We start from the raw sequence: 19,621 nt of genomic DNA, 5'->3' as shown, positions 1-19,621 counted from the left end.
CAAGCCTCATACAGAGTGCAATAACGTGTAATCCTGTACTGTACAAGCCTCATACAGAGTGCAATAACGTGTAATCCTGTACTGTATAACCTCATACAGAGTGCAATAACGTGTAATCCTGTACTGTATAACCTCATACAGAGTGCAATAACATGTAATCCTGTACTGTATAACCTCATACAGAGTGCAATAACGTGTAATCCTGTACTGTATAACCTCATACAGAGTGCAATAACGTGTAATCCTGTACTGTACAAGCCTCATACAGAGTGCAATAACGTGTAATCCTGTACTGTATAACCTCATACAGAGTGCAATAACGTGTAATCCTGTACTGAAGCCTGTGCCCTCATACAGAATACAGTAGTTTTCACCTATTGTTTACACGCTTTGTGATTGTTTTATTTAAGTATATATATAAAAAAAATTGTTGGCAGCTTTTATTTAAAGTTGACTTCATTATTATGAAAGTTGACCTTTTTTTTAGGTACTTTGCCCTTCTGGGCCACCGTACTGTGTTTTGCGCTCTCATATTAACAGCAACAACAACAACAGCAGCAGTGAGCTGTTAGTTAGTAAACTGCGGCGGTGGTTAAAGATGGAGATCAGCAGCTATTTCATGAAACTCACACAGTTTAACTTGGAAGCATTTCGCTTCTATCATGTCTTGGCAGTCGTGTTCATAATCTACATTTCAGCGGTTCTGATTAAATGGTCGATAAAGAGAAAGCGGTGGATGCGAGCTTTAGAGCAGTTTCCTGGACCTCCTGGTCACTGGCTTCTCGGACACGTTACAGAGGTAGGAGTGAAGATAAAGTGCTTCCATTCCCACTCAAATGTTTCACTTCTGCTGATAAAATACATTTAATGACAGTTTGGCACACAGAGTACAGCTTAAACCACTATTAATAATATGTCCAGATTCAGACATGCGCCTGATAATATAGCCGTGGACTACAGGATATGTAGACTCACTGTATATAATATAGAATATTACACATTCTTTCACTTCAGCTGAATAGTTTACAAACTTAAAAACCACACAGTGGCCTATAAACCAGTATTACAGAACTTAATCCCTCACCTACTGCTCTTGTCTCAGGGCTACAAATCTAAACTTTTATCTGTTAAGTTTATTAAGTTACTGCTAAAATGATTAGGTTGTTACAAAATAATAATAATAATAACAATTAAAACATTGTTTAGATGATAAACTGAATGTTATTCGTAAGCATGCCATACTCTACAGCCTTATGAATAAACAAGAAAATTGTGAATTGCATTGCATACATTCTTAGAAAAAAAAATCTGGCACATTTTATTCTCTCTTTGTCTAGGAAATCCTTAAAATTCCTGTGTAGAACTCTACAACATTGTTGTTTCAGGGAATTTTCCATGCAGTACCCAGTAATCCACAAAGTTCATCCCTTTGAGAAAGAACCCTTGAGGAATCTTTTTTATTAAGAGTGTACTTTAAATTGCTATCGATATCTCTTCAAGATTGACCTTGTTTTGCAGTTTAAGCAAGATGGAACAGATTTACAGAAGATACCCAAATGGGGAGAACAATATCCCTTTGCTTTCCCAATGCAGTTTAGTCCAGATAATATATTTCTGTATGTCCATCATCCATCTTATGTCAAGCCCATTCTGGCATCAGCAGGTGAAAATGTTGTTTGTCTATAATTAAATCAATCTATAGCCTATATGATTTATTTAATTAGTCATTTGATTGACATCATGTTCACAGAGACCTTCTGTTTTGCTTTCTTGTTTCACAGGACCAAAGGATGACTTTGCATATAGATTTCTCATCCCTTGGATAGGTAATGTTGTACAAGAGATTTACATGTACAAAGTAAACTAATGGTTCATTAGTGTTTCATCACAGCGTTTCAGATTCTGCCCTACTACATGCTGGAGTATTTTTATGTAACCATTTTAGCATAACTGTTTTCACAGAGCTCTGGCACAGTCAGACCTGCTTCACATTTTTGTGCCAGTTAAACTTTATAATATTAACATAGCCATAATATTATAATAGAGCAGTTCTGAAAAGTGGTGTCTGTACTTCAGACAGCTATTCTGTCTCTTCAGGAGAAGGTTTACTTGTTAATGCTGGAGAGAAATGGTTTCGCCACAGACGTCTCCTCACACCAGGCTTCCATTACGATATATTAAAGCCTTATGTGAAGCTAATGGCAGATTCAGCCAACGTGATGCTGGTGAGTTAATCTTTGATTTGATAGCTGTGAGTTAATTTATGACATGAAATTTAGACTTTTACCTGGTTAATTTGTGCAACCAGTGTGTTTTCTAATAATCATTCTCTCCCAAAGGACAAGTGGGAAGTGTACACAAGAACAGGGCAGACCTTTGAACTTTTTCAGCATGTTAGTCTGATGACATTGGACAGCATAATGAAGTGTGCATTTAGCTGCCAAAGCAACTGTCAGACAGAGAGGTGGGTTAAATGCAGAAAACCTGGCTGAGCATACTTTATATGAATGTAAGTCAAGTAGTAATAATCACACCAGTCTCCTTTTAACAGGTCCAACCCATACATAAAGGCAGTGTATGAACTGTGCAACCTGGTGAACGTACGGTTTCGCGTCTTTCCATATCACAATGACATCATCTTTCACTTGAGTCCACATGGCTACATATTCAGAAAAGCATGCAAGATTGCACACACCCATACAGGTATATGTGAATTCAATTGTTCAGACTGTTGGAGGCCGCTGTCAATGTAACCTATTAAAATCTGGCCTTTTGTCTTTGCAGATGAAGTCATACGACAGAGAAGAGAAGCTTTAAGTGATAAGAAGAAGAAGGATGAGGCTCAGGAGAAGAGATATTTAGATTTTCTGGATATCCTCTTATGTGCTCGTGTATGTTATTATCACTGTCTTTTTTTTTTTTCTTTTTTATTATCACTGATGAGTAAGCCATACTGTGTGCTACAAAAGTTAATTGGCTATAGTGGACACAGTGCTACGTAATGTAAAACACTGGGCTGCTGTTGTTGCTGGGCAAACAACAGTAACAGTAAACACATTAATTTTTTTTTTATCTTGGCTGATGTTACTGCAATGTGGTCCATGTAATGTAACACTCACACACACACACACAGCAACAGATATGATCCCAGGGATAAGACTGGGCCACTCTTTATATGCAGTTGGAGCCAAAGTGATTGTTTTCTTCTTCTTCTTCTTCCTCTTTGATTTGCTAAATACAGCACAGTACTTTTATGATTTATATCAATTCTCATATTTGTGGTTTCATATTTGTGGTTAATAATTGTTGATTTTATTCATGTGCTTTATCAGAAATAGTTAATATATTATAATATATGTAAAGCACTTTTTTAAACCAGATTTTTAAACCAAAATAAAAAGTGTTGTACTACTACTACTACTAATAATAATAATAATAATAAAAAGAAGAAGAATGACTATTATTATTATTATTATTATTATTATCATCATCTGGGATAGGGAATGTTACTGGGGTTTTTCTTGATGTGTAGGATGAGCAGGAGCAGGGCTTGTCAGATGAAGCCATCCGAGCAGAAGTGGACACTTTTATGTTTGAGGGACATGACACTACTGCCAGTGGTATCTCCTGGATCTTCTACAGCATGGCCTGCAATCCTGAGCATCAGCAGAAGTGCAGAGAGGAGATCCAGCAAGTGCTGATGGGAAAGGATACTATTGAGTGGTACAGTTATTATCATTATGATAATGATAATAAGCTATATTAGACAGGGAATTATTGTAACAAAATGATTGTATTTATAGATCTGTTCATAGTAGTCTGTATCACTTGTTCCTCTTACTGAGCTGATCAGTCTCAGACAGTCCACATTTAGCATACTGATTCGTTTCTGTTTTTTCATCTGTGTGTTTATTTGAGTCTCTAACCAACTGTGTGTATTTTAGGGAGGACCTCAGTAAAATACCATACACCACAATGTGCATTAAGGAATCCCTGCGTATGTACCCTCCTGTTCCAGAAATTGGACGAATGTCAAGCAAACCAATCACTTTTTTTGATGGAAGAACAGTTCCTGCAGGTACGTTTTCTCTCTTCATGATAGTACGGCCTCCTAGAGCTAAAGTAATTCTAAAACTAGGGAACTGTAGCCTCGTAGACATTTTAACAGAGTAGAATGAGTTTGCAAGTGGCTATGATCTAGCGTCATATAATAATATTACTTCAGGATTGTCATTGCTCCACACTTAGAACTTAAGAAAGTGAGCATATTGATAATATATATACAGTTGTTGAAATTATATTTAAAGTGAAAATATTTTTTAATTCGTGTAGTTGCTCTTCTGCTGCAATTTAGCCATCATAATTACAGGGCCAAGCACCAAAAGTACCTTTTCTGCTTCTTCTTTTTTTCTTCTTGTTCTGGCTAGGGTGTCTAGGGCAGCCTATAGAACTGTCTGGTAAAAAGTTGTGAAATTTGGTACACTGATTGGGGAGGGTCTAAGTAACAAAGTTGGGCCAAATGCTGCCAACGGTCTAGCACCACCATCAGGTTAAATTTGGGCCTAATTTGGAAGTACCTTTATGGTCATAACTTTGAACTGTGTTTCTAAAAGCCAGGCATCCCTGGATTCCCTGAGTCAAAACGAGATCAACTCACACCATGGCGTCAATTTCTGCCTTGTTAGATTTTCCGCCATCTTGGATTTTGTCAAAAATAGTTTTTTCCCTACTCTTCCTACAAATTTTGTCCAATCATCACCAACTTTGGCATACATCATCTTCAGACCAACCTGGACAAATGTTAGTGTAATCCTCACAAATGTTATCAAAAGAATTTGAATACTCTAAATGGTTTGCCCATAATGGGCCAACGAATCTGAAAAGCAAAGCGCCCAACAACAAGTGAAGCTGTATCTCAGCAACGACTTTGCACACTGACACAAAATTGGTAGGCATCTTCAGGACCATTACCTGAGACTATGCACAAATTTCATGCCAGTGCCACCTACTGGTCAAAACCTATAATAACATGCTAAAAATGCCATTTTTGCAAGTCCAACAAATTTTGTCCAATCTTCACCAAATTTGGCTCATATTATCTTCAGACCTTTTTGAACAAAAGGTAAATTTGATATTCAAAGGTAATTTGATATTCAAAACCTTTCGCCTGTAATGCTCTGGCAAATGCAAAAAATCAGGACGTGAGGGTGTATCTCAGCAATGCATCTATGTATCATCACAAAACTTGATAAATATCTTCAGGGCCACGCCCTGTATGTACCCAAGAAGTTTTGTGACTGTGCTACCTTGTGATCAAGAACTGTCACAACTTTCACTCAGAAAAAATGTTCAGAGTGAAGAGATACGTTTTTAGTTTTCTTTTAAAAATATTTAGTGACCTGGTTTCCATAATATCTATAGGTAGTGTGTTCCATAGCTTTGGGGCGTAATTGACAAAAGCTGTATTTTCGATTTTCATTTGGCTGTTGCTGGGAACCTCCAATAAACCAGCAACAGATGATCTCAGTGTTCTTGAAGGCACATTGTTACCAAGGGAGTTAAGAAAGGGAATTAACAAGGGAGTTAGCAATGTAGCTTGATCCTAGTCCTTTAAAGAGGAGGACATTAAAATTCAATTCTAAATGTTACACGAAGCCAGTGCAGCGCAGCTAAAACCGGAATAATGTGCTCTCTCCTCTTAGTTCTGGTTAATAGCCGAGCTGCAGAGTTTTGAATGAGTTGAAGTCTCTCAGTTGTTTTTTCGGGAGGCCAGTAAAAAGTGCATTGCAGTAATCGAGTCGGCTTACAAAGACATGAATCAGTTTTTCAGCATCTTCTTGATTTATAAATGGTCGTACCTTAGATCTGTTTCTGAGGTGGAAAAATGATGTTTCCATCCCTGATCTTAATTTTGCCAGGTTATAAAACAGACTTTCTCTTTTTTGTTTTAGGGCCGACTAGTAGAATATCAGTTTTGTCCTCATTTAACGTTAACAGTATCATTTGGTTCAGCAGAAATGTGCAGTTGTATGTCATCCACATAATTATGGAAACATATATGAAGTGACGTGTAGCCAAGTATGGTGAACCATAGTCAGAATTTGTGCTCTGCATTTAACCCATCCAAGTACACACACACACAGTAGTGAACACACACACACACACACCGTGAACACATACCCAGAGCAGTGGGCAGCCTTTTTTGCTGCGGCGCCTGGGGAGCAGTTGGGGGTTTGGTGCCATGCTCACGGGTCTCACCTCAATCATGGTATTGAGGGTGGAAGAAAGCGCTGGTCATTCACTCCCCCCACCTACAATCCCTGCCGGACCTTGAGGTTCACCTTCGGGTTACAAGTCCGAGACTCTAACCATTAGGCCACTACTGCCCCCTATATTGTGTTTTCTAATAATATCACCAAGTGATAGCATGTATAGTGAAAATAATAATGGACCAAGGCAGGTCCCTTGTGCAGCCCCAAAGCAGGTGTCATGTTTCTTGGACGCATGACCTTCAAGACTGACATAGATGTATGTTTTAGACTGACATAGATCTATGTTTTTATATATGTTTTAAACCAGTTTAACACACAGTCAGAAAGACCCACCAACAAGACAGTTGATTAGGATATCAATAAATCGTATCAAACGGTCTAAAAGGACAAGAACTGAGAGTTTAGTCTGAGGTCGCTGATTATTTTAGTAAAAGCAGTTTCAGTGCTGTGATATATTCTAAAGCCTGACTGAAATTCCTGCAGGATATTTTTTCTTTAAGAAAAGAATTTATTTGCACAGAAACTATCTTTTCAGATATCTTACTAATGAATGGAAAGTTGGATATCAGTCTATAGCTGGTCAGAGCATTAGTGTCTAGGTTGGGCTTCTTCAGTAAGGGTTTTACAACAGCTGTTTTAAAGGCATCTGGGAAGATGCCAGTTTGAAGAGATGTATTTATAGTCTTCAGACCATAACTTGAAACACTATCAAACATACGCTTAAAAAAAATGCTGTGGGTAAAGGGTCAATACATGAGGTAAGGGTGGTACACTGACTTGTAAAGCTTAGTTAATGTAATACAGGTTTTGAATTTTCCCAGGGTTTGCTGAGGTCATGTATGTTTACATCAGTATCCATAATAGCTCTAATTGAAGTTATTTTGTTATTGAAGAAGTAGGCAATCATGGTTCTTTGTATATATCTTAGTGAACTGTCAGCTTAGTTTTCCTCCATTTTTTTTTCAGTTGCCCAACAGATTTTCGTAATCTCTTTAATTTAGTGTGACTTTATATGACCTTTATCTAAGAGGTAATGTGGTAAAACATTAACCAGGTTGTTTGTTTTTGACCAGCTGCATGCAAGCTGCATGCAACGTGAGCATGGTTCTGTCATAAAGGTATAATCCTTGAGAAAGTACTAGCGGACCCATAACATTTAGTTGCTTTATCTTTTCCATAGGTTGTCTTATTGGAATCAGTATTTATGGAATTCATCACAACCCTACAGTTTGGGAGAATCCAAAGGTATAAAATCACAGCCTGACCTCTGTAGAACCTTCCTGTGCACGAGCAGGGCATTAGAAACTGCTCTAGCCTTAATGTTCAGCTTTTACTGGTAACATTTTTCCATCTGTAAACCTAGATAAACTATTTCAGTCTTCACTACTTTACCACAGAATCAAGGGTGTGTATTTTTCTGTGTTTTACAGGTGTTTGATCCGCTGAGATTTCTGCCAGAGAACACTGCTAAGAGATCACCCCATGCCTTTGTGCCTTTCTCAGCTGGACCAAGGTTTGTATCTACAGGAGTTTTCATTGTTGTCTTGTTGCAGTAGACACTGATATTTCATTTTTAACATTTTTAACAGTTTGAATTTTTTACATCTAAAATGTATGCACTTTTTGTCTTTTTAAATTATCATAATTTAAGATTCTAATAATAAAGTCTACTTAAGTTCCAAAACATCTTTAGCAAAGAGTAGGGGTTTATTTTAGGCATAAAACTTTAACATGAATTACGACACCTCACATGAAGTTACACCATACCCAATTTCTGTAGTACGAGCCAACAGAACTGAACAAGAGGTTGCCAAAGTAAAATTATACCAGAGATAAATTCTAGCTTATATGTTGTATGTTTATAAAACAACAATAATAATAATCATCGTCATCATCATCACCAACATGAATAGTCATGTTTCAAAAGGCAAATATATTCATGTGAAATAAAATTACTAACCTACAGTTAGTAATTGATTAATTGTTCAAATTCCACTGCACCCAAACATAAACCCGTTAGCTGATTATCCAATTTGGTGGAAGTAAAGACAGTATGAGGACTAGATTGGCTTTAAATTGATTAGCCAGGATAAGAAAACAGTTTGCTTGGAGATGGTAGAGACAATTTATTCCTAGTATTATTTTGTGCAGAATGCAGCATTTGAAAAAAATGTTCATTTATATCACCTATATTTACAATGCAGAAAGGCTATTAAATTGTGCTGCTTTACTCTTGAGATCAAATAAACAGAGTAGCCAGATGATTGCATGCAGCAAATACCTAAATAAGATGATACGATGTTGTTTGCTGAGACATAAAATCATAAAATGAGAGTGATGTAGTATTTTCTGTAAACACCTTACGACAAGTCACTTCTTCTGTGACTTTACCCCGAGACCAAGCTTTGAGATGTGTGTGAGTACAGCCTGTTCTCTGGTGGGGGCACGGTGGAGCCAGTTGGGAGTATGGGAGGTATCCAAGGATCCTGACACCTCTGGCCATCAGAGGTGACAAGGGAAGCCTGCATGTATCTCAAGAACACCCGTGACCCTTGGTGCTAATGATTAACCAAAGTTTGTTACGTCTGTCCCAGGAAAGCGAACCTCAAAGAACACCTGCTTTGTGGGGTGTACGTGAAAGTATACATTGCGCAGGTCCACAGACGTGACCCTGTCTCATGGTTGCACAATACGAACAAATCTGACAACTTTACCATGTGAAGGGGATGACTTCCAGGAACCAATTCAATCCTCTCAGATCAAGAAAAGGACAGAAACTGCAATCCTTTTTCTAAACAAGAACATACATTGAGTAGAACTCTTTATTCTGAAAAACAGGGGTCATCAGGACCCACTGATCTAATGTAGTCACTGTCCAAGGTTTTCAGCCATCAGATGTTCACTGGTGGGCTCCATGCATTTTCTCAATGTGGGGTGGGGGGTGTGGGCATCACTTAAGGCCCAACCCACGAGGTAGCTCAGGTACACTCTGGCTTTTGTTAAGGCCCTAGGTGTGTGGTTACTATGGGCCTTCTGCAACCATTGGAGCACTGGCATGATCTTGGCCAGTCTAATGGGGCTCCTTGGCTGGTCTCCACTGTTATATTGGCTTTGTGATTCAAAAGCCTGTGCTCTCCTCTCTAGGACCTCTTTGCCCAAAGATTAGCCCAGGTATGTAGGACAGACCTTGCAGGGTCATTTTTCATACTTCTGACAGTGTGGACTGTGCCAGCCACACCTGATGTTGTGATTTGGCCTAACTGGCAGAGAGTTTCACCATCACTTAGCCATGTGCCCTGCTGTTAGGAGCAAGGACTCAATCAGCTCCGTAGTGTAGGAACTGACCGCTACCTTTTGCAGTAGCTGCTCTATTTAGAAAATCACCATGTAATTGCCCATGCATGTCAGATACACTGTAATGTCATGAGCTCTCGTCAGCTAGCCATTGGTTTCATCTGGTGAAACTACCAGTGTTGTGATGCAGGAGCCACAGAGAGAATGTGGTTTAAGCTGAAACTGTCAGTGCCTGACATATTAGCCTCAAGTCCACAGTTCAGGGGTGGCAGTTAAATATTGTCTGGCTCAGCAACAATGTGGCTGGCACTGTTAAGCATGGAGGGACAGGGACACTCCAGCCTATTAATGTCATTAGCTCTGATTGCATGAGGGATATGAAGGGATACACACACTCCTATCCGATGAGCCAGAGTGGCCAAATGGATGTCCAGTAGGTGGTACAACAGAATTGGAGGATAGACACATGGAGTGTAGGTTAACAAGCTAAACTAGAAATTAGCAATTCAGTATACCAAGTCACAGCCAACACTCAGAGACAGAGAATGCCAATGGTCCACTCACAGTAGTGAAAGAAGAAGGCAGAGGAAAACAGAAGAGAAAACTGGAGTCTATCACTGCTTGGGAGGACAGACAAACTATAGCTGTGGTGGTGGTCACAAGCTGCACAGGGCAGCTCAGAATATACATCTGGTCTGGCATATACAAAGGCAAGTAGAGAAAAGGGGATGAAGTTATTTGAAGAAGAAACTTGAAGGTATCTATAGCAAATACTACATCACTGGTACCTTGTAACTTTGTTGATGGTCTCGGCATGGTCCACGCAAGAGAAGGTGTTAAAACCACCTCTGGCGGTTCCAAAAGACAAAATAGAACCTTTGATTGATCTGGTATGCCCTTATAACCTTTATGTCATAATCAAATGTAGCAGTAAATAGTTCCCAACAAGGAAGCATGTTGGAACATGTCATGCCTGTCTCAGTACTGCCACATTTTTACAAACTACTCTTTACAGTTTGAAATGCCTCTGAAACACTTCTAAACACTAGTCCATTTAAGAGTACTCTTAAGCGGCTTTATATTTATACCTGTCCTGATCAGTAAACTGTTTATTTTCATCAATTATATTCTGTTTTTGATATCATCTTTATTCAATGTAGAAACTGCATTGGCCAGAACTTTGCTTTGAATGAGATGAAAGTGGTCGTGGCTCTGACGCTGAGGAAGTATGTTCTCATCAAAGATCCAGATCATACTCCAAAGATGATCCCTCGACTAGTGCTCAAATCTCTCAATGGTATACACCTCAAGATCAAATTGGTGGAAAATGCACCTTGAGAAAATATAAATAGTATGCAATAAATATACTAGTATTTTAATGATATTTGCTAAATTGATTCATGAATTTAATTTCATAATTAAAGTGCATGTAAGAACTCAAGGTACAAATAGTAAGCAGTATTAATGATTCTGATAACTCCTTTTTAGTAAAATAGGCTATTTAATGAGAAAGATGTAATATAATAATTGTTTATCATTTCTAACACTTCATTTTGAAAGTACTTGTCTGAAATATCAGTGTGTGGTGTATTGCTATTTTTAATACATGGATGTAAAATATGCAACATATTTATGCTGCACATCAGACACAAAATCAGGAACACAAAATAAAATTTACTGTGTTTTATTGTGATAAAAAGCAAAAATGTACTAGAAAACATTACATAAGTAAAACAAAGGATATCTCTGCAAGGTTCTTGTAAAAATGTTTGACATGTTCAGCTGGAGGGGACGTTATTGTACAGCTCTTAAGAACCATAATGCATTGTGTCATACGTCCTGCTGCCATCTAGTGACTAAAGTCAAGTATTAAAGGCATATCATTTCGTGCCTTGAATAGATTTTGTGCCATTTCTGTCTCATATGATCCAGTCATTATCTTCTTTCCAGTGCCTTGCCTCGTCTGAATGTCTTTTATGCCTTTCATAGGAATTTAGAAATAGAAATCATGATATGAGTTAACCAGCAGCTAGAGAAGTAAAGCTGGAGTGGGCTTTTTGCCTTGGCATACTTCTTCGCCTCTAGGAGCGTAGGGGCCTGAGACAGGAGCGGGATTGAGTGTAAAAAGAAGTATGGTTTTTTTGTTTGTTTGTTTTAATAAACTTGACAGGTATGAATTATTTCCACAAATTCACAGATTAATGGTGTTAAAATGACCTCATAAGTCTGCACCACAGAGAGGGTCAACATAGTCAGTATAAAACAAAGAATATGCAGTGATTCTTTTTAAACAATGGAAAGAAACACACAAAATGTAAACAAATAACAGGAATAATATAAATATTTGAGGGGAAATTATGCTCTCTCTCTCTCTCTCTCTCTCTCTCTCTGTGTGTGTGTGTGGGTGTGTGTGTCTCTCTCTCTCTCTCTCTCTCTCTCTCTCACACACACACACACACACTAGCAACAACAGCAGCAGTGGGCTGTTAGTTAGTAAACTGCGGCGGTGGTTAAAGAAGGAGATCAGCAGCTATTTCATGAAACTCACACAGTTTAACTTGGAAGCATTTCGCTTCTATCATGTCTTGGCAGTCGTGTTCATAATCTACATTTCAGCGGTTCTGATTAAATGGTCGATAAAGAGAAAGCGGTGGATGCGAGCTTTAGAGCAGTTTCCTGGACCTCCTGGTCACTGGCTTCTCGGACACGTTACAGAGGTAGGAGTGAAGATAAAGTGCTTCCATTCCCACTCAAATGTTTCACTTCTGCTGATAAAATACATTTAATGACAGTTTGGCACACAGAGTACAGCTTAAACCACTATTAATAATATGTCCAGATTCAGACATGCGCCTGATAATATAGCCGTGGACTACAGGATATGTAGACTCACTGTATATAATATAGAATATTACACATTCTTTCACTTCAGCTGAATAGTTTACAAACATAAAAACCACACAGTGGCCTATAAACCAGTATTACAGAACTTAATCCCTCACCTACTGCTCTTGTCTCAGGGCTACAAATCCAAGCCTTTGTCTATTCAGGTTATTGACTTACTGCAAGCATTTAGTCTAAATGATTATGCTGTCACAGAAACACATTGTGTCATAAACTGAATCCTAGGCTTTGGCATTGTTATACATGCCATACTGCAGATTTATGAATATACTAGGACACTGGGAATAAGTTGCAGTGCATACATTCTTAGAAAGAAATCTAGTGCACTAGACTATTCTTCTGTTTGTCCCTCTTTAAGAAAAAATCCTTAAAGGGTCTATGTAGAAGTCTATATATCAGAGGATAGGTAGACGCTGTGCTTTAGTTTTCTTGCTGTCGATATCTGTTCAAGGTTGACTGTGTTTTGCAGTTTCGGCAAGATGGAACAGATTTACAGAAGATACCCAAATGGGGAGAACAGTATCCCTTTGCTTTCCCAATGCAGTTTAGTCCAGATAGTATACATCTGTTTGTCCATCATCCATCTTATGTCAAGCCCCTTCTGGCATCAACAGGTGAAAATCTTGTTTGCATATAATTATAACAAGCTATACATGTTTTAACAGTTAGTTCCATTCCACTAATTTGATTGGACAAGCTGTGTTCAATGAGTGCTGATATTTAGTATAAAAGCACTGGGACATTTCACTGTTTGTATCACTCCATTTGTCTGTGTTGGCAATCTAAAATTCAAATTCAAGCAATAGTTCGTTACATTCAGACCATTACCACACTTACTATAGGCTGTACATCAGTCTGTGTGTTGGCATGGCAACATACGCAACGCTTTATCCAGCTAAGCTATTCTTATAATTAGAGAACTGCAAGAAAAGCAATATCACACTGACGATCATGCTGTTATACGGAATATCTGCAGCTGAATCACAGCCATGCCCGTATTCAGTATAACAGTACTCTTGCTTGTGCGATATTGCTTATTTAAATTATTATCTATGGTCATTTGATTGACTTCATGTATTCATTCTGTTTTGCTTTCTTGTTTCACAGGACCAAAGGACGACTTTGCATATAGATTTCTCATCCCTTGGATAGGTAATGTTGTACAAGAGATTTACATTTATATCTACAAACTAAATAATGGTGGAAATTGGTGGAGTCTACAGGAGTTACTCAATAATTGGATTACTAGGTAATTCACTGCTAGTAGTGAACAGTGGTGGGTAGAGCACCCATTAACATTGCTGAAGTAAAGTACTGTTACTTTAATACAACATTGACCCAATGCTAGTGGCGTCATTTGGGATGCCTATGACCGCAAACGAGTCTAGTCCTTCCTGTTATTAATTTGTATGCTTGAATTACCCCTAAAATATACTTCAAAACAGGAAGCTATTGAAGAAAAACTATTTCAGAAATTTGACCTTTCTGTGACCTTGACCCAGTTTGGATCAATTCCAAAAACTAATAAGTTCATTTGCTGGTTACAATGAGAATTCCATATAAATCCTATTCAACCACTCAACCACTTCTTGAGATATCGCATTAATCAGAATCTTGGACAGAGGGACGGATAGACACATGGATGGACCAATGGCAAAAACTGTAGATAAAAATGTACAGAAAATGGGCCTTGAGTTCCTGAACACGAACGTGTAAGTAACATATCTGTATGACAAACAGGAAGGAAACTATTGAAGAAAAAACAGTTTCAGACATTTGACATTGCTGTGACCTTGACCTTGTTTGGATCAATTTGAATCAGTTCATCTGCTGGCTACAATGATAATTCCATATAAATCCTACAAATGTTCAACCGCTCATTCTTGAGATATCGCACTAACATGTATCCAGACGGACGCACAGACAGACAACCTAAAAACATAATGCCTCCACACCATGGACACATAATATTATAATAGAGCAGTTCTGAAAAGTGGTGTCTGTACTTCAGACAGCTATTCTGTCTCTTCAGGAGAAGGTTTACTTGTTAACGCTGGACAGAAATGGTTTCGCCACAGACGTCTCCTCACACCAGGCTTCCATTACGATATATTAAAGCCTTATGTGAAGCTAATGGCAGATTCAGCCAACGTGATGCTGGTGAGTTAATCTTTGATTTGATAGCTGTGAGTTAATTTGTGACATGAAATTTAGACTTTTACCTGGTTAATTTGTGCAACCAGTGTGTTTTCTAATAATCATTCTCTCCCAAAGGACAAGTGGGAAGTGTACACAAGAACAGGGCAGACCTTTGAACTTTTTCAGCATGTTAGTCTGATGACATTGGACAGCATAATGAAGTGTGCATTTAGCTGCCAAAGCAACTGTCAGACAGAGAGGTGGGTTAAATGCAGAAAACCTGGCTGAGCATACTTTATATGAATGTAAGTCAAGTAGTAATAATCACACCAGTCTCCTTTTAACAGGTCCAACCCATACATAAAGGCAGTGTATGAACTGTGCAACCTGGTGAACGTACGGTTTCGCGTCTTTCCATATCACAATGACATCATCTTTCACTTGAGTCCACATGGCTACATATTCAGAAAAGCATGCAAGATTGCACACACCCATACAGGTATATGTGAATTCAATTGTTCAGACTGTTGGAGGCCGCTGTCAATGTAACCTATTAAAATCTGGCCTTTTGTCTTTGCAGATGAAGTCATACGACAGAGAAGAGAAGCTTTAAGTGAGAAGAAGAAACACGATGAGGCTCAGGAGAAGAGATATTTAGATTTTCTGGATATCCTTCTATGTGCTCGTGTATGTTATTACCACTGCCTTCTTTTTCTCTTTTATTATCACTGATGAATAAGCCATACTGTGTGCTACAAAAGTTACTTGGCTACATTCAACACGGGGGTGTTGACTGCTGTTCTGTTTTGTTGAGCCAGTGACTGACTCTGAAAACACAGTAATTCTATAACTGTCACTGAAAGAGTTCATGTTCTGGGCCATGTAATGTGACACTCAAGCCTCGTACTCATTCACACACATACTGCTATAGATATTCTCCAATGGTTAGGAGTGGGCCACTGTTTAGAGCCAAAGCGATTTCTTGCCTCTACTCCTTCTAAAATATTTGGATCGATTAACAAATTTGTAGCTTGAGCTTAGGAGTTTTCAGGCAGGGTACTGTTTTATGTTGATTACTCTTTATATGGAATATTTAAAAATTTACTCATTTTACTCTCAGTGTCAGTTGTTCATAGTATAACTGATTTAAATAAGTTAAAGTAAGCGCTTTAACTATACTAAAAACTACTGTCACAGTGAAAGAAGTACTGCAGAAAAATGTTTTACCTTCTGTGTTTAGAAAAGCGCTGGTGATGGCGTATACATGTCTTTTGTTGAAAATCATGGTTAAATAGAAGAAAAAAAAAACATACTAGTTTTGGGCCATTTTATCTTAAATATAGTTTTCATGATTTGTAGCAATTCTTATATTTATAGTTTATTTATTAGTGATTGTAGATTGTTTCATTATTGTGCCTTATTGTGCCTTATTGTGCCTTATGGGGGCAGTCGTGGCTTAATGGATAGAGAGTCGGACTTGCAACCCGAAGGTGAACCTGACGGTTGTGGGTTCGAGTCTCGGGTCTGGCAGGGATTGTAGGTGGGGGGAGTGAATGACCAGCGCTCTCTCCCACCTTCAATACCACGACTGAGGTGAGACCCTTGAGCAAGGCACCAAACTCCCAACTGCTCCCCGGGTGCCGCAGCAAAAAAGGCTGCCCACTGCTCCGGGTGTGTGTTCACGGTGTGTGTGTGTGATCACTACTGTGTGTGTGTGTGCACTTGGATGGGTTAAATGCAGAGCACAAATTCCTAGTATGGGTCACCATACTTGGCCACACTTCACTTCACTTATCTTATCGTGAATACTTCTTATATTTTATATACAAAGCACTTTATGACAATAAGAGTAATAGTAACAATAACAATAGCAACAACAACAAACAACAACCTAGAGACAAAATGGGGTTTTTCTTGATGTGTAGGATGAGCAGGAGCAGGGCTTGTCAGATGAAGCCATCCGAGCAGAAGTGGACACTTTTATGTTTGAGGGACACGACACTACTGCCAGTGGTATCTCCTGGATCTTCTACAGCATGGCCTGCAATCCTGAGCATCAGCAGAAGTGCAGAGAGGAGATCCAGCAAGTGCTGATGGGAAAGGATACTATCGAGTGGTACAGTTATTATCATTATGATTGTGATGTTCGGATGATACATCAGATAGCCAATTACTATAAGCAAAATGCTTATATTTATAGATTATCTGTTCCTGTTGCCAACTTCATCAGTCCCAGACAGACCACATTCTACTCCATTTCTATTGACGTAGCACCCATTTCTTTTTTTCCTGTGTGTTTATTTGAGTCTCTAACCAACTGTGTGGATTTTAGGGAGGACCTCAGTAAAATACCATACACCACAATGTGCATTAAGGAATCCCTACGTATGTACCCTCCTGTTCCAGGAATGGGACGGAAGTTGTCCCAGCCAATTACTTTTTTTGATGGAAGAACAGTTCCTGCAGGTACCTTTTCTCTCTTCATGATAGTACGGCCTCCTAGAGCTAAAGTAATTCTAAAACTAGGGAACTGTGGCCTTGTAGACATTTTAACAGATTAGAATGAGTTTGCAAGTGGCTATGATCTAGCGTCATATAATAATATTACTTCAGGATTGTCATTGCTCTACACTCAAAACATAAGGAAGTAAGCATATTGATAATACATACTGTACACTCACCATCCACTTTAATAGGAACACCTGTACACCTGCTCATTTATGTAGATATCCAATCAACCAATCACATGGCAGCAGCACAAAGCATAAAACATGCAGATACAGGTCAAGAGCTTTAGTTAATATTCACATCAAACTTCAGAATGGGGAAAAAGTTTGATCTCTGTGACTTTAACCGTGGCATAATTGTTAGTGCCAGACGGGCTGGTTCGAGTATTTCAGAAACTGCTGATTTCCTGGGATTTTTGAGTTACTATTGACCTCCTGTCAGCTCAGATCAGTCTGGTCATTCTCATTCATCATTCTCATTCATCAACAAGTCGTTTCCACACACAGAACTGTCGTTCATTCAGTGTTTCTTGTTTGTCGCACCATTCTGTTAAACTCTAGAGACTGTTGTGTGTGAAAATCCCAGGAGATCAGCAGTTTCTGAGATACTCAAACCAGCCCATCTGGCACCAACAACCATAACACAGTTACAGTCACAGAGATCACACTTTTTCTTCATTCTGTTGTTTGAGGTGAACATTAACTGAAGCTCTTCACCTGTATCTGTATGATGTATGTATCTGTGTGCTGCTGCCACGCGATTGGCTGATCAGATAACTGCATAAATGCGCAGGTGTACAGTTGTTCCTATTAATTGTACAGTAAGTGTATATTTTCTACAAAGAATCAAATTTTATTTAAAGTAGAAAAGGTTACAGTTGCACTTCAGCTGCAATTTAGCCATCATAATTTGTCACTTGTTATTACTGCCTAATTGATCTTGGTCCAGCTCAACAAATTTTATGCTACATTATTACACTGAATGGAGACTTTAATTAAGCAATAAAGGCTCACAGTATCACTCTGTATGACCTTTATCTTAGTGGTAATCTGGTGAAACATTAGCCAAGTTGTTTGTTTTACTGTAACCTGCTGCATACACTATGAAAATAGCATAAAAACAGTTATAAAGACATAATCCCAGAGAATGTACTAGCTGAACCATAAAATGTTTTCGTTTTGTTTTTTCCCCCATAGGTCTGCTTATTGGAATCAGTATTTATGGAATTCATCACAACTCTACAGTTTGGGAGAATCCAATGGTATAAACCCATAGCCTTACTTCTATAGAATCTGCACAAGCAATCTTTACATTCAGTTTTTATTGTTAGCTTTTTTTCCCATCTGTAAGCCTAGATAAATTATTTAAGTCATTATTACTTTACCACATAGAATCAAAAGTGTGACATTTTCTGCATATAAAGGGTAACGACTAATTGTATTGTTGTGTTAAGAGTATTGTGTTATTTTTACAGGTTTTTGACCCACTGAGATTTCTGCCAGAGAACACTGCTAAGAGATCACCCCATGCCTTTGTGCCTTTTTCAGCTGGACCAAGGTTTGTATCCACATGATATCGTTGCAAAATAGGCACTGTTAAAGAGGGAGGAACCATTGATTTAAACTTTATCCACAGAAAGCTATTTACAGTATTTAAATAGGGGAGGATACCAGGAGGATGGCAAAACTGAGTTTTCATTCATGACATGTTGAAGGAGATATACACATTTTGGATTTTTTAATATCTTAAACAATCTACACTGCTTTTCTTTTACCAAATTATTTTAGTTCAGTATGTATAAAGCTTTTGTAAAGTAGTCCTAATAGTCCTAGAAGTCCACTTAAAATTGAAAAAAAGTCTTAAAAATCATTGAAAGTTCTGAGAGCATCTTTTAGTGAGGAGTAGGAGTTAATCATAGGATTAAATCTTAAACAATAAATATAATCTTGAAATATGAAGGCAAAGCACAATAATGATACTAGTATTGAATTGTGGCAATAATAATAATAATCATCATTTATCATTTAATTTATTAAATTAAAATTATCCTGTTTAATAAGGTGAACATATTCATGTGTAATCCAAAAAAAAAATCCCATATTTAATAAGCTACTTTCTCAATAATAACAGATTTATTGCCACTTCCATCATGGACATTTGTTGATTACATTCTTTTTATGATATTATCTGCAGGAACTGCATTGGCCAGAACTTTGCTTTGAACGAGATGAAAGTGGTCGTGGCTCTGACGCTGAGGAAGTATGTTCTCATCAAAGATCCAGATCATACTCCAAAGATGATCCCTCGACTAGTGCTCAAATCTCTCAATGGTATACACCTCAAGATCAAATTGGTGGAAAATGCACCTTGAGAAAATATAAATAGTATGCAATAAATATAGTATTATAATGATATTTGCTAAATTGTTTCATGAATTTAATTTCATAATTAAGGTGCATGTAAAAATTCAAGGTACAAATAGTAAGCAATATTGATTCTTATAA

General features: G+C 38.1%; 2 protein-coding genes across 2 annotated transcripts; both read left to right on the top strand.

The window, feature by feature from the left end:
* The first annotated feature begins 530 nt into the window (after window positions 1-530).
* On the top strand, window positions 531-11,463 carry LOC113534119 (cytochrome P450 4B1). The gene is made up of 12 exons (XM_034305177.2): window positions 531-799; window positions 1,519-1,663; window positions 1,782-1,826; window positions 2,077-2,225; window positions 2,340-2,464; window positions 2,552-2,703; window positions 2,785-2,891; window positions 3,533-3,723; window positions 3,945-4,078; window positions 7,453-7,517; window positions 7,703-7,785; window positions 10,727-11,463. Exons 1-12 carry the CDS (start codon window positions 599-601, stop codon window positions 10,902-10,904), a joined length of 1,575 nt encoding a protein of 524 aa, XP_034161068.2. The 5' UTR covers window positions 531-598; the 3' UTR covers window positions 10,905-11,463.
* A 445-nt stretch (window positions 11,464-11,908) lies between these two features.
* Window positions 11,909-19,529, top strand: LOC113533891 (cytochrome P450 4A6). Its single transcript, XM_034305189.2, has 12 exons — window positions 11,909-12,283; window positions 12,940-13,084; window positions 13,578-13,622; window positions 14,503-14,630; window positions 14,745-14,869; window positions 14,957-15,108; window positions 15,190-15,296; window positions 16,535-16,725; window positions 16,942-17,075; window positions 18,314-18,378; window positions 18,592-18,674; window positions 19,311-19,529. Exons 1-12 carry the CDS (start codon window positions 11,924-11,926, stop codon window positions 19,486-19,488), a joined length of 1,713 nt encoding a protein of 570 aa, XP_034161080.2. The 5' UTR covers window positions 11,909-11,923; the 3' UTR covers window positions 19,489-19,529.
* Window positions 19,530-19,621: the final 92 nt, after the last annotated feature.

Source organism: Pangasianodon hypophthalmus, chromosome 1, assembly GCF_027358585.1.
Source record: "Pangasianodon hypophthalmus isolate fPanHyp1 chromosome 1, fPanHyp1.pri, whole genome shotgun sequence".
In the NCBI taxonomy this organism is placed as follows: domain Eukaryota; kingdom Metazoa; phylum Chordata; class Actinopteri; order Siluriformes; family Pangasiidae; genus Pangasianodon; species Pangasianodon hypophthalmus.
Note: the sequence above shows the minus strand (reverse complement) of the source record. Positions and strands in the feature narration are given on the sequence as shown.